At 36.0% G+C, this 11,518-nt stretch overlaps 1 protein-coding gene across 1 annotated transcript; it reads left to right on the top strand.

Moving 5' to 3' along the window:
- The first annotated feature begins 2,318 nt into the window (after positions 1–2,318).
- LOC107785012 (ubiquitin receptor RAD23d) lies at positions 2,319–8,093 on the top strand. The gene is made up of 12 exons (XM_075249891.1): positions 2,319–2,689; positions 3,478–3,639; positions 3,825–3,878; positions 4,943–5,025; positions 5,130–5,180; positions 5,290–5,467; positions 6,583–6,735; positions 6,818–6,883; positions 6,958–7,005; positions 7,094–7,200; positions 7,350–7,428; positions 7,779–8,093. The coding sequence occupies exons 1-12, from the start codon at positions 2,624–2,626 to the stop codon at positions 7,893–7,895; spliced, it is 1,164 nt and encodes a 387-aa protein (XP_075105992.1). The 5' UTR covers positions 2,319–2,623; the 3' UTR covers positions 7,896–8,093.
- Positions 8,094–11,518: the final 3,425 nt, after the last annotated feature.

An 11,518-nucleotide genomic window follows, 5' to 3' on the forward strand; every position in this document is an offset into this window, starting at 1 on the left:
TTTGGTTTGTCTTCTCCGAAAAAAGTGATATCCTCTTCGTACAAGGTAGAAGAAGGGACAACATCGCTGAGATGACCTCTCTTTTTTTTGAGATCTTTCTTAAGGGAATATGTAACCCTTTCTATAGGAGTGACCTAGAGTTAGGGTAGAATAGCCTCCAAGTTAGGTTTTTGGTAGATTAGCCTCCAAGCAACCCTAACAAACTCCTAAAATTTCAAGAGTCGTCTTGTAGTATCTTGAATTTAGAATTTAAGCTAATTCGTTAAAATTTAGATGTCTACAAATTCCCCCTACTTTAAGGTTTGTCGGGGTATAGGCTTATCGAAACTTGAAGGTCAGACTTGAAGTACTCGATTATCGCAACAGATAATTTTGAAACTTGTAATTTTCGATTTACGGGAGGAAGAGATGAATGACAGAAGTAGTCCCACTGGGCGTGCCAGAATTTGTAGACAATAAATTTGTCTACAATTACACAAGAAAATAAAAGGACAATTTGTTTCCCTACTGCGTAGCATTAAGAAAAGGAAGAATTGCACATAAATACAACTCATACACACACATTGCAAATGAGTAGCCCAGTTATAACTTTGCAAATCTATAGCCCAAAGACAATAGGCCCAAATCCGAAAAACTCAGCATTTTTTGACGCAACCAGCAGTTCCTGTGGTCAGTGCTATTCAACATTCCTATTGTTGAGGAGAGCTTCTGTATTTATCTTCTACCAAAATCAGTGTTTTACTATTAACTTTATGAGACAATTAATAAAAATATATTTAAATACAAAAAGAAAAAGAAAAAAAAGAATTGGTAGCTTTTTTCCCTTAGTCAGAAGCGGAGAATTTGCTGGGTTTCAATTAAATAGTTATTAAATATATAGTATACGAATATAAAAGTAGAAGAATTCGATTAAATAATTAGCAAAATATACATTCAAATATAAACAAACAAATAAAATAAATTTGGCAGCTTTTTGCCTTGTCAACGGTATAACAGATGGTAATTCCTTCTTATACACACATCATTGCTAGATTTTAATTTTGTTAATTTTTTCCTTTAATGGTGTCACTAATAGAGTTTAACCCAAAACAGAGAATAAGTTAAAAATAAATAAAGGAGGTTCTCCAGCTCGAGAAAAGGTAAGAAAACATACAAAAATTGAATTTCGCCTTTCTACATTCTTATACACTGGTATATACATAATTATACAAAATTATACACACTTATACATATTTATATAGTATATATATACTTATATTTATAATGTTTAAACAATGTATTTACATTGTATAATTGTGCATAAACAACAATTATAATACGTTTATAGAGAAAATATCTTTTAGCCACCATTACACCTCAATTTTAATACTAAAATAGAAGAAGAAGAAGAAGAAGAAGAAGAAGAAGAAGAAGAAGAAGAAGAAGAAGAAGAAGAAGAAGAAGAAGAAGAAGAAGAAGAAGAAGAAGAAGAAGATCAATGGAGCTTAACGGGTTTTCTTCTTCTTTTTTGAGCCTTTACTAAAATTTGACTTAAATCTAGCTCAAATCTGCTCTAAATCACTTCAAATTTAAGCTTTGAACTCCTCTTGATGTTTCCAATCAATTAGAACAACACCCAATCATGTTTTCAAGCAAACTCAATAACACCCATTTCAAAATTAATCTCAAATCTTAGATCAGAGTGGGCTTTCAAACTCAAAATCTCAAATATGGTTCAAACATAAAGCTTCAGCCTTCAATGGAGTTTTTTTTTAATCAATCAATTTTAGTTTTGAGAAACTTGAGCTCCAATAATGGAGGTTTTATGATTATATACACTTGAACGAAGAGAATACTAAACCTAGTAGCAAGGATGAGGCAAATTCGTAACTGAACAACTTCAAATCTTGTTCAAAGATCAGCTTCGCTCTTGGAGTTGAAGGGCGCTTATATGATAAGGCAGAATACGCATAAAAGAGAGATATCAAGAAGCTTAGGTGTGTTATGGACGGTGAAGAAACTGAGTATCTAATAATGGGCTAAATGATGAAAAGATTCTTTTAGGTTATGCACAACCCCGGCCAAACAACGCAAGGACTTCAAACTCGGGCGATTTTCAGTTAGGCTGTTGGGCCAAGTGACATGGGATATAATTCTTTCCTAAGAAAATTAATCACAGTGTTGCAACACGAGACATTCGTTAACAGTATAGAAGCATTTTAAAAATGAAGTGATTAAAATAAAGCACTCTACAAATTTTAAATTTAATTAAAAGACTTTTTTATTTTATTTTATTTTATTTTTATTTTTATTGTTTTGGATCTTTTTGTCAAATTAGTAGATTATAGTCTATGGATACTGCGGATAACAGTAAACTGAAGATACTGTGAACTGGCGGAAGCTGCATTCCATATGGCATCATATTTTGGCCAAATATGAGCTGTCAGGTCTGGGCGCTCACCAAATAATTGCCTTTCCATCGGCTATATAAAAGCACGACAGAGAAGTCCGCTGCGGTTTTCACTGCGACTCCGACTTCAGATTTTCTTCTCTCTGCAGACGTTCCGCCGGCGACGGCCGGAAGCCTGAAGTTGCACGTGCCGGTTAAAAAAAAAAGTAGAGGAACGGGTACAGTAGTTTGAAGATGAAGATTTTTGTGAAGACTTTGAAAGGCACTCACTTTGAGATCGAAGTGAAACCGGAAGACACCGTAAATATCAACCTTTTTCTCTTATTTTATATCGTATACGCTGTTCGAATATGTTTATTTTTGTGCAATCTAATGTGACCGTCAATTAATTAGCTCTAGCAGCATTGTAATCTGCTTAGGGTTTTTAGTTGCAGTTCATGTGGTTTTAGGGAACCACTTTAGTATACATGTGAATGCTGCTTAACCTTTTTTTTTTGGGTAATGCTTATGTGACTGCTTAAAGAATTTGGTATTCCGCAAATAATTGTTTACTTCTCAGTAGTTTTTAATTGTTGTACTGCAAATATTGCAGTACTTGACGATCAATTACTTGTTGCTGGTGTTGTTTAAAATGTTCCCTTTACCATTTTGCATAATGGCCACGGTAATTGGACTAGTTCCATGATAGTTGGGTTGCAAAAAGTGCTTCAAGTTGTGGTTTTGTTCAAGAGGTGCGAGCTTCGATATAGTTTATCTTTTTTTTTTTTTTTTTTTTTGGGGGGGGGGGGGGGGGGAGGTTATCTGAATTACTTAGGCTTTTTATCTTTGCCGGAGACAGTGGTTGTGGATATAGGTGTTTTGGTTTTAAGACTTCTTATGTCAAGTTGCCTGATCAGGCATGTCATGCGGCCATATCATACTTAGTTGAAATAGGGGATATGCGTTTGAATATAAATGTATTAATCCTACTATTAGTTTTAGTGTTGCATTATGTATCATTTCTCTGGTAATGTTCCCTCCTTTCCCCTCTTCCCCTCCCCTGCCTTTTCCTTTGCATAAGCCGGTGACCAAGATGGCTAATTATTCAGGTTGTGGATGTGAAGAGAAATATAGAATCAGTTCAGGGACAAGATGTCTACCCCGCTGCACAACAGATGCTTATTCATCAGGGTAAAGTACTCAAGGACAGTACAACGCTCGAGGAAAACAAAGTTGCTGAAAATAGTTTCGTGGTCATTATGCTTTCCAAGGTATCAACTGTGCAGTTACAAGCATGTGCTGAGCAATAGGCTCTTCTATTGTTTAGCTTGACTTGAGAAAAGTTTAGGGGGAGGGGCTTGAAATTGGAAGGGCAGTTCTTCTATGAGCTGTGTGAATATGTCTTTTGTTTTGTTGGCTGATGCTGGTATTGCCCATATTTTCATGGTTATTGTAGAATAAGGCCTCATCAACTGGAACCTCATCTTCTCCGGCAGCTCCTTCAGATACGGTAAGAGCTTAATTACCTTCTTAAGTTTCTCTTCGCTTGCAACATAACTTATAGAGTGTCGATTCACATGCCATTGCTGTGTAGCACTGCAAGTGTAACAATATTTTATTTAAGCAGTTGAAAGATGGTTTTGTCAATCTAGATTTTGAGAGCTGATCAGTGTTTTTGAGAGCGAGAAGCGCAAAAAAGCGAATGGGACTCGCCTCGCTTCAAAAGCGAAGCGCGAAGCAAAGTGCATGCGCAATTCTTAAAAAAACATAATATAAAACTTGCATATAACATTTGTACTATTCTTCTCATTAACTTTATTGCCATAGCGCCAAGCCGGATCTTTCTCTTTCGAATTTTGAGACATTTTTAATCCCTATTAAGATACAAGAAAAGCAAATATAATGAAATAAACTGAAAATAACTAACTTTATAAACTGAAATACATATAAAAATTAATAAATAAAGGCTAAATACGAAGAATAAAAGGGGAAAAAAGGAAAAAAAAGATATAATGAAATATATATATAAATAAAATTAATGTTATAAACTGAAATACACATAAAAATTACTATAATAAATAAAGGCTAAATAAAAAGAATAAAAGGAAAAAAGAAGAAGAAAAAAACGTGCCTGCCCTAGCAGCGAGCAGACGCACGGGAAGAAGAAGAAAGAAGAGAAAAAAAGGAGAAGAAAAAAGAAAAAAAGAAGAAATTACCTGGACTGTAGGCTGCTGGATGGAACCCTAGAAGGGGTAGTGAGGTCGATGGAAGGGAAGAAGAGAAGAAATTTCTTCGGTTTGTTGGGGTCTATGTTTTGTATAATAAAAAAAGACCCAATTTTTTTTTTTTAAAACAAAAATTGACCCTTGTTGACCGAAGCAATTGGTTTTTGCGCTTCTCGCTTCTGCGTCGCTTCTCGCTTCTGCGTCGCTTCTCGCTTCAACACCTGAAGTGATCGCTTTTGCTGGTCGAGTCGCCTCAGCTTCAAAAAATCAAAGGCCTGTCGCTTCTCGCTTAAGGCGACGAAGCGATCGCTTTTTAAAACACTTGAGCTGATAACAACTGTTTGACTAGGCACAACCAGCTAGTTCCACTGGGCAAGCCCAAGCTAGACAGACAATAACAGCACCTCAAGCTCTCGTTGCAAGTGCTGCACCGTAAGTTTCTCTTCCTGACATCTTTGATTTCGTCACTGGTAGGTTGTACTTGAAATTTCTTTTCCCTTTTGTTGGTTTAGTTTTAAGATTTGTTTGCTTTGCAGTCCACAATCTGCTTCTGAGTTTGCTCCTGCCCCTGTGCCTGGTGATGCTAGGTGAATACATATGACATGCTTGGTTTAGGGACATCCCTTTTAATTATGCTCGAATTTACTATGTAACTAATTTGTCTTTATTTGAGTATTACTCCATTCTTTCAAACAGTACTGTAACAGATGTGTATGACCAAGCAGCATCAAACCTTGTTGCTGGAAGTAAGTTGGAGGCCACAGTTCAACACATTCTTGATATGGGTGGTGGAAGTTGGGATAGGGAGACAGTTGTGCGTGCTTTACGTGCAGCATATAACAATCCAGAGAGAGCTGTTGACTACTTGTATTCTGTGAGTCTGCGGCTAACTTTGCTTTTGAGATCTTTCTCCGTGTTCATTCTCTTACACCTCATTTCTGGTCGGATTTTCTATGTGGTAAACTCAAATTTATGCGGCAGTTGGCTGTGCAAGAGTATTTGTGTATCATGTAGTCTAGTGTTGATTTTCTTCTCCTTCTGCATGACCACCTTCCTTCTCTCTCTATGTTATCCTTCTCTTTCCCTGGTTTGTCTTCCAAACAATTGAGGATATTTTTCTTCTGCAATTTCTCATTTAATTGGTTAAAATGATGAATCCATTTGTCTGGTTAATGTGAGAGTGATGCAGATTGATTCACCTTCTTGACCTTGGAGAGAACCTTCCCTCCTGTTTCTTTATTTTATGCATTACTTTTTGATTGATGAGTTATCCCCGCTTTCAATTTATTTAACGGTGTTTGATTTGGCATGGAGTTTAAGATACTCATTTTGACTTAGGTAGTTTATTAGTCACAATTGATGAAACTAATAGACTGTTAGGTAAAATATTGCGAAAAATAACCAAAAATCATATCGAATTGTGTTGAATTCATGGAAGTTGTGAAAGATGGATAGAAATGGAAAAGCATCAAAACATTTTGGAACATCCTAAAATGAAGAGATACATAAATTGAAATTACAGGGAGTATCTTTTATTACGAACGGGGAAAGCCCCGATTTACAAGCTGTATCCAAGAGAGAGTTCACGATACAAAAACAGCTTCTAAAATCCTATCCAATCATCTATATAAAATAAACATGGGTTTGCTGTGTACTCCAAGCATATACAAAAAATAGCATAATGTTCTTACTGTGTAGCATTGAATTTTTCCTGCTCCTCAAATGCCCATCTGTTGCATTTCTTTCTAGGTCATCCAAAACATACACTCTTACACTTTGTGTATTGCATTGCCTTTCTAGTTTATTCATTCCTAGGGCTTAATATCCATTTAAACCTGTTATGATTAGGAAATGGGACTACTAAATGAAGTAAGAAAATATCTTATATGGTCCTTGTTTGTTGTCTTATTAAGGTGTACACTGCTATGTTCCTTTACTTTCTGTGGTTGCATCTTTAACTTATCCTGAAAACACATGATTTTCTTTCAGGGTGTTCCTGAACAAGCCGAAATTCCACCTGTTGCCCCTACAGCCGCTGCTACTGCCAGTGGACAGGCTGTAAACCCTTCAGCGCAAGAGGCTTCACAACCTGCAGTTCCTTCAAGTGGGCCAAATGCTAATCCTTTGGATCTGTTTCCTCAGGTAGTAAGTATACCTGGAAGGTTAAATTTGCTTGCTTAGTGTTCATTCTGGCCTTATCCTAAATTTACATTTACCCAATCAGGGTCTCCCAAATGTGGGCTCAAATGCCGGTTCTGGAAATTTGGATTTTCTACGCAATAGTCCACAGGTAGGTTATACACTTTCTCCAAAATAGATTATATAAATTTGAAAGCATAATTTTATATCCTTCTCCATTAACAGTTTCAGGCCCTTCGAACAATGGTTCAAGCCAATCCACAAATCTTGCAGGTATTGGATTATACATGCTATGACTAATTGTTTGTTTGCTCCAAGTACTTTCAGACTTGATAGAACCATGACATTTGTTTATCTGCAGCCTATGCTCCAGGAGTTGGGTAAGCAAAATCCGCATTTGATGCGGCTTATTCAAGAGCATCAACCTGACTTTCTGCGCCTCATCAATGAACCTGTTGAAGGGGAGGGGTGAGAACGTTTGTTATTACCCGCCTAAACTGTTTTTCTGCATTTAAGAGCTGGTTCTATATGTGTCTGAGTCAATCTATTCTAGATCCTTTCTTTACCATCTTGAGCATGTATGCAAGACTGATTTTCTCACTATATGGTGTATCAAGGAATGCGCTAGGGCAGATGGCAGGAGCAATATCACAAGCGGTGACTGTTACACCTGAAGAGCGTGAGGCTATTGAACGTGTAAGTTATTTAGTTATCCTTTAGCTTGCATCAAATAAAGTCGTCAATGGTAGACTGTATTTCATAATAGATTCTAGAAGGGGTAAAATGTCACGGGGAACTTAAATGGTTAAGTCACTGTTGCAAATGTTTTGACGTAACACTAGGCCATATTGAGAGTTGGGTTTTGAATTATCTCACTATCATTCTGAGAAAGATTGCATTTACAATTATTGATGTTTTAATGTGAATATTTTTACTTTGATAGCTGAAAATGCTGATTGACCAAGCTAGGCAAGATATATTGTCAGCTAATATAAATTTCTTGTATTGTCTAATGTCTATTACGGTTGGTGATATTATTTTGGCAGCTTGAAGCTATGGGGTTTGATCGAGCTTTAGTATTGGAAGTATACTTTGCGTGCAACAAAAATGAGGAGCTGGCTGCAAACTATCTATTAGATCACATGCATGAGTTTGACGAATGACATGGATTGAACTGGGTGGTATTTGACCTGTTACAGTTTCCATTATACGTTGTTTTTCTTCTATTCATTTTAAATCTGTGACTAATATATCTTGCCATATGGAGTACATTTTATTTCCTCATTCCCAGTGGCAAACCTTGGATACTCTGACCCTTTTGTATAATGGATCTTATTATATCAGTAAAATCGTGCCCTCAAGCTCTCTCCTCATTCCTCAAGTTAGATTAGGTACTTTTTCCCCATTTTGGAGGCTAGTTACGGCCACCCAGTTGCCAAATCCGCTCTCGCCTTACCTCGGTGTCTTTTGTGTTTAATTTACAGAATGTCCCTTGTAGAGGAAAAATATCCCTTGTCTCAAATGCTGGTAGCTACTTGACTAATGGCTGCACATGAGACCACAATACTATTATTAGTACTTTTGGGGCAAGGAAAGTGTACGACAATTCGTTCCCCTTAAACAGATAGAATTCATATCGTACTAAAGTGAAAGGAGAAAAACATTGGTAGATATGGGATTTTTTCATTCCTATACGTTATTAGAAACTTTATTACCCTCAATGTTCATGTTTAGTAAATTACCCTACCTATACAAGTTTTGTTTATAAAATATATACATCCCACCTTAAAAGCTAAAACTTGTATATAATAGGTAGTGAAGTGGGAAGACAGCACCGAATCAAAAGAGATCACTGTGGCCAAAGTGTACAGAAAATGTTAAAAGTATCTTTGGCCAAAACTTACTTCAGTTTTCTTTTTCAACATTGAAATTGCACCTTTACAAAGCTAAACATGCACAAGCATCTAAAAATAGCATCATTGGCAATATCTTTTCTTTTTTTCCAGTTGCACCCAGAGAACCAAAGTTTAGAATGCTCTAAGCTAAAATGAAGGGCACATATACAATACAAATGCAGAATCATATTCAATCAGTAAAAGACCAACAAATTAATTCTTGTCTTATTCATTTGCAAGAAATTTCAAACACTCTGGAAACATAAAGAAGTAAAAATAACAAACCTCATGAAAATAGATTGGACATAAGGAGTGTTGCTTGTTTGTAGGGAGTATTTTTTTTTTTCCTGAATTTGGGCACTTTATTAATTAAGTGAGCAGTAGTTTGAGTGAAGGGGAAATGGATAAGACATCTTGTGACATTTAGCTTTGCAGTGTCACCACTTCTCTTTCTTTCTTTCTTTCTTTCTGCATTTCCTCTTTAATTTGCGCCTTCTTCCTTTTGGATGTTTGGCATCTACAACTTTCACACATTATTTCTAACCAGTTAAATACAACTACAATAACATACAACTTAAATACAAATTTTATACAATATGTCTTTTGTATATTTTGTATCTGATTTATACATAGTAAAAACAAATTTCATACAACTAATTATATATTATACAACTTATCTACAATTTTCATACATTATTTCTACTCAGTTATATATAACTACAATATCATACAACTTAAATATAATTTTTATCAATGTTGTTCAACTTTCATACAATAGTTAAATAAATAAAATAAAAATATATAAACAACAAAATACAAATTTTCTACAATTTTACTACAATTTCGTAAATATAATGTATATCATGTCTTCTCCTCTTAGCAACGGGAGTCTTGTGTGACAAGAAAGTGCCACCATTACTAAAAGGTAAGTTTTATAGAGCAGTGGTTAGGTCTGCTATGTTGTATGGGACCGAATATTGGCCGGTTAAAAATTCACACATCGAGAAGATGAAAATAGCAGAGATGAGGATGCTGAGGTGGATGTGCGGGCATACAAGGATGGACAAGATTAGGAATGAAGATATTCGAGAGAAGGTGGGCGTGGCCCCCATGGAGGACAAGATGCGGGAAGCAAGACTCAGATGGTTCGGGCACATTCAGAGGAGGAGCATTGATGCACCAGTGAGGAGGTGTGAGCGACTGGCGGTGGTGGGCACGAGGAGAGGTAGAGGGAGGCCTAAGAAGTATTGGGGGGAGGTGATCAGGCAGGACATGACACGACTTAGGATTTCCGAGGACATGACCCTTGACAGGGAAGTGTGGAGGTCGAGCATTAAGGTTGTAGGTTAGAGAGTAGTTTGTGAATATTAATACAGCGCACTAGAGTGAGACTAACCATTTAGGAGTTAGTCTTAGGATGCTACTGATCAGCTACTGATGCAGCGCTATATCTGTTGGATATTAGTATACCTTACATCCTTTTCTCCATCATTTTCGTATTTCCTATATTTCTTATATTGTTGTTATTTTTATTTTATGTTATGTATTATATGTTTTATTATGAGCCTATTGATAGTACTAATATATTGTCTCTTGTTGCTCTCTTGAGCCGAGGGTCTCCTGGAAACAACCTCTCTGCCCCTCGGGGTAGGGGTAAGGTCTGCATACATATTACCCTCCCCAGACCCCACTTGTGGGATTATACTGGGATGTTGTTGTTGTTGTTGCATGTCTTCTTCCTCTTCTTCTTCTTCGAGTTTCAATCTGAAATTCAGCAAAAATCAAGTCTAATTTTCACCAAAACCCCTCAAAATTGAGATATAAACTCCAAACCATATTCCCAATTGTTTGCAACAATACCCAATCCAAGCAAATAATGATTTTTGAAAACCAAAATTCGAATTCAAAGCTTCAAAGTTTTTTAATGGTTATCAATGGTGGAATTGCTGCTCTCTTTTCCTTTGCTTTACATTACTGAAATTAGGAATTGAGAGATAGAGAGAGACGTAAAGAGAATTCTCAATTCTTTGCAACAACATCCAATTCAAACAAATAATATTTTTTGAAAACCCAAATTCAAATTCAAAGCTTCAAAGCTTTTTAATGGTTGTCAATAGTGGAATCGTGGATGGGTGAAAGATACGTGGGGGAGGGGGGTAGGATGGAGAGAGAAACGTGGGGGAGTGGAAGATACGTTGAAATAATTTTAGAACATTAATTATTATCATTAATTCCCTTAAAATGTACATAAATGGTAATTGGGTATATAAAATGTAATTATAGTAAAACTTGAGTAGGGAGAGTAATATAGTTTCATATAGTGTATAGGAATGTAAAAATTCCTAGATTAGAGGATGATTGTTAAATTACTATTTACTCCTTTTTCTTAACTATCCAACCAAATGTATAAACGTTAAACGAAAAAGAATGTTCTCGTTTATAGAATATGGTGAGATAACAAGAGCATCTCTGTTTTAACAATCAAATCTCTTTGTTTTTCTCAACCTCTTAATCAAAGAACTATTATGGAAGAGAAGTTGGTCTCCACGGAAAGTGGCATTATTGTGGTCCTTTTTTATCTCGTGTGGTCTTCTGTTGCTTTTCACAAAGTGGAAATGTTGTTACATCCACTTTCTTCCCGTCACCTCAAATTTTATTGCTTAAAAGTTTGACCGAAACTATTGAAACCAACATATCTCACTTTAAACTTTTAGTAATGTGTATCTAAAGTGAATGGTTGCAAGTTTAATCTTAAACGTATATCATGCAACACAGACCAATATTTTCCTGTTTAATGGCCACTCCAGTGGAAAAAGAAGACACCATTAAATAAAAGGCTGTGCATTCGAAATTTTAGATACCTGGTTAGATTTTTCAGTCGCATTGGTTGC

The sequence above is a fragment of the Nicotiana tabacum genome, chromosome 3 (assembly GCF_000715075.1).
Source record: "Nicotiana tabacum cultivar K326 chromosome 3, ASM71507v2, whole genome shotgun sequence".
In the NCBI taxonomy this organism is placed as follows: Eukaryota; Viridiplantae; Streptophyta; class Magnoliopsida; order Solanales; family Solanaceae; genus Nicotiana; species Nicotiana tabacum.

Excerpts from the sequence above, each read along its gene's own strand:
- LOC107785012 (XM_075249891.1), top strand. The coding sequence starts at position 2,624 with ATGAAGATTTTTGTGAAGACTTTGAAAGGCACTCACTTTGAGATCGAA. Across the intron at positions 3,640-3,824 it reads TGGTCATTATGCTTTCCAAG|AATAAGGCCTCATCAACTGG; the intron begins GTATCAACTGTG and ends TGGTTATTGTAG. Across the intron at positions 6,884-6,957 it reads TTCTACGCAATAGTCCACAG|TTTCAGGCCCTTCGAACAAT; the intron begins GTAGGTTATACA and ends CTCCATTAACAG.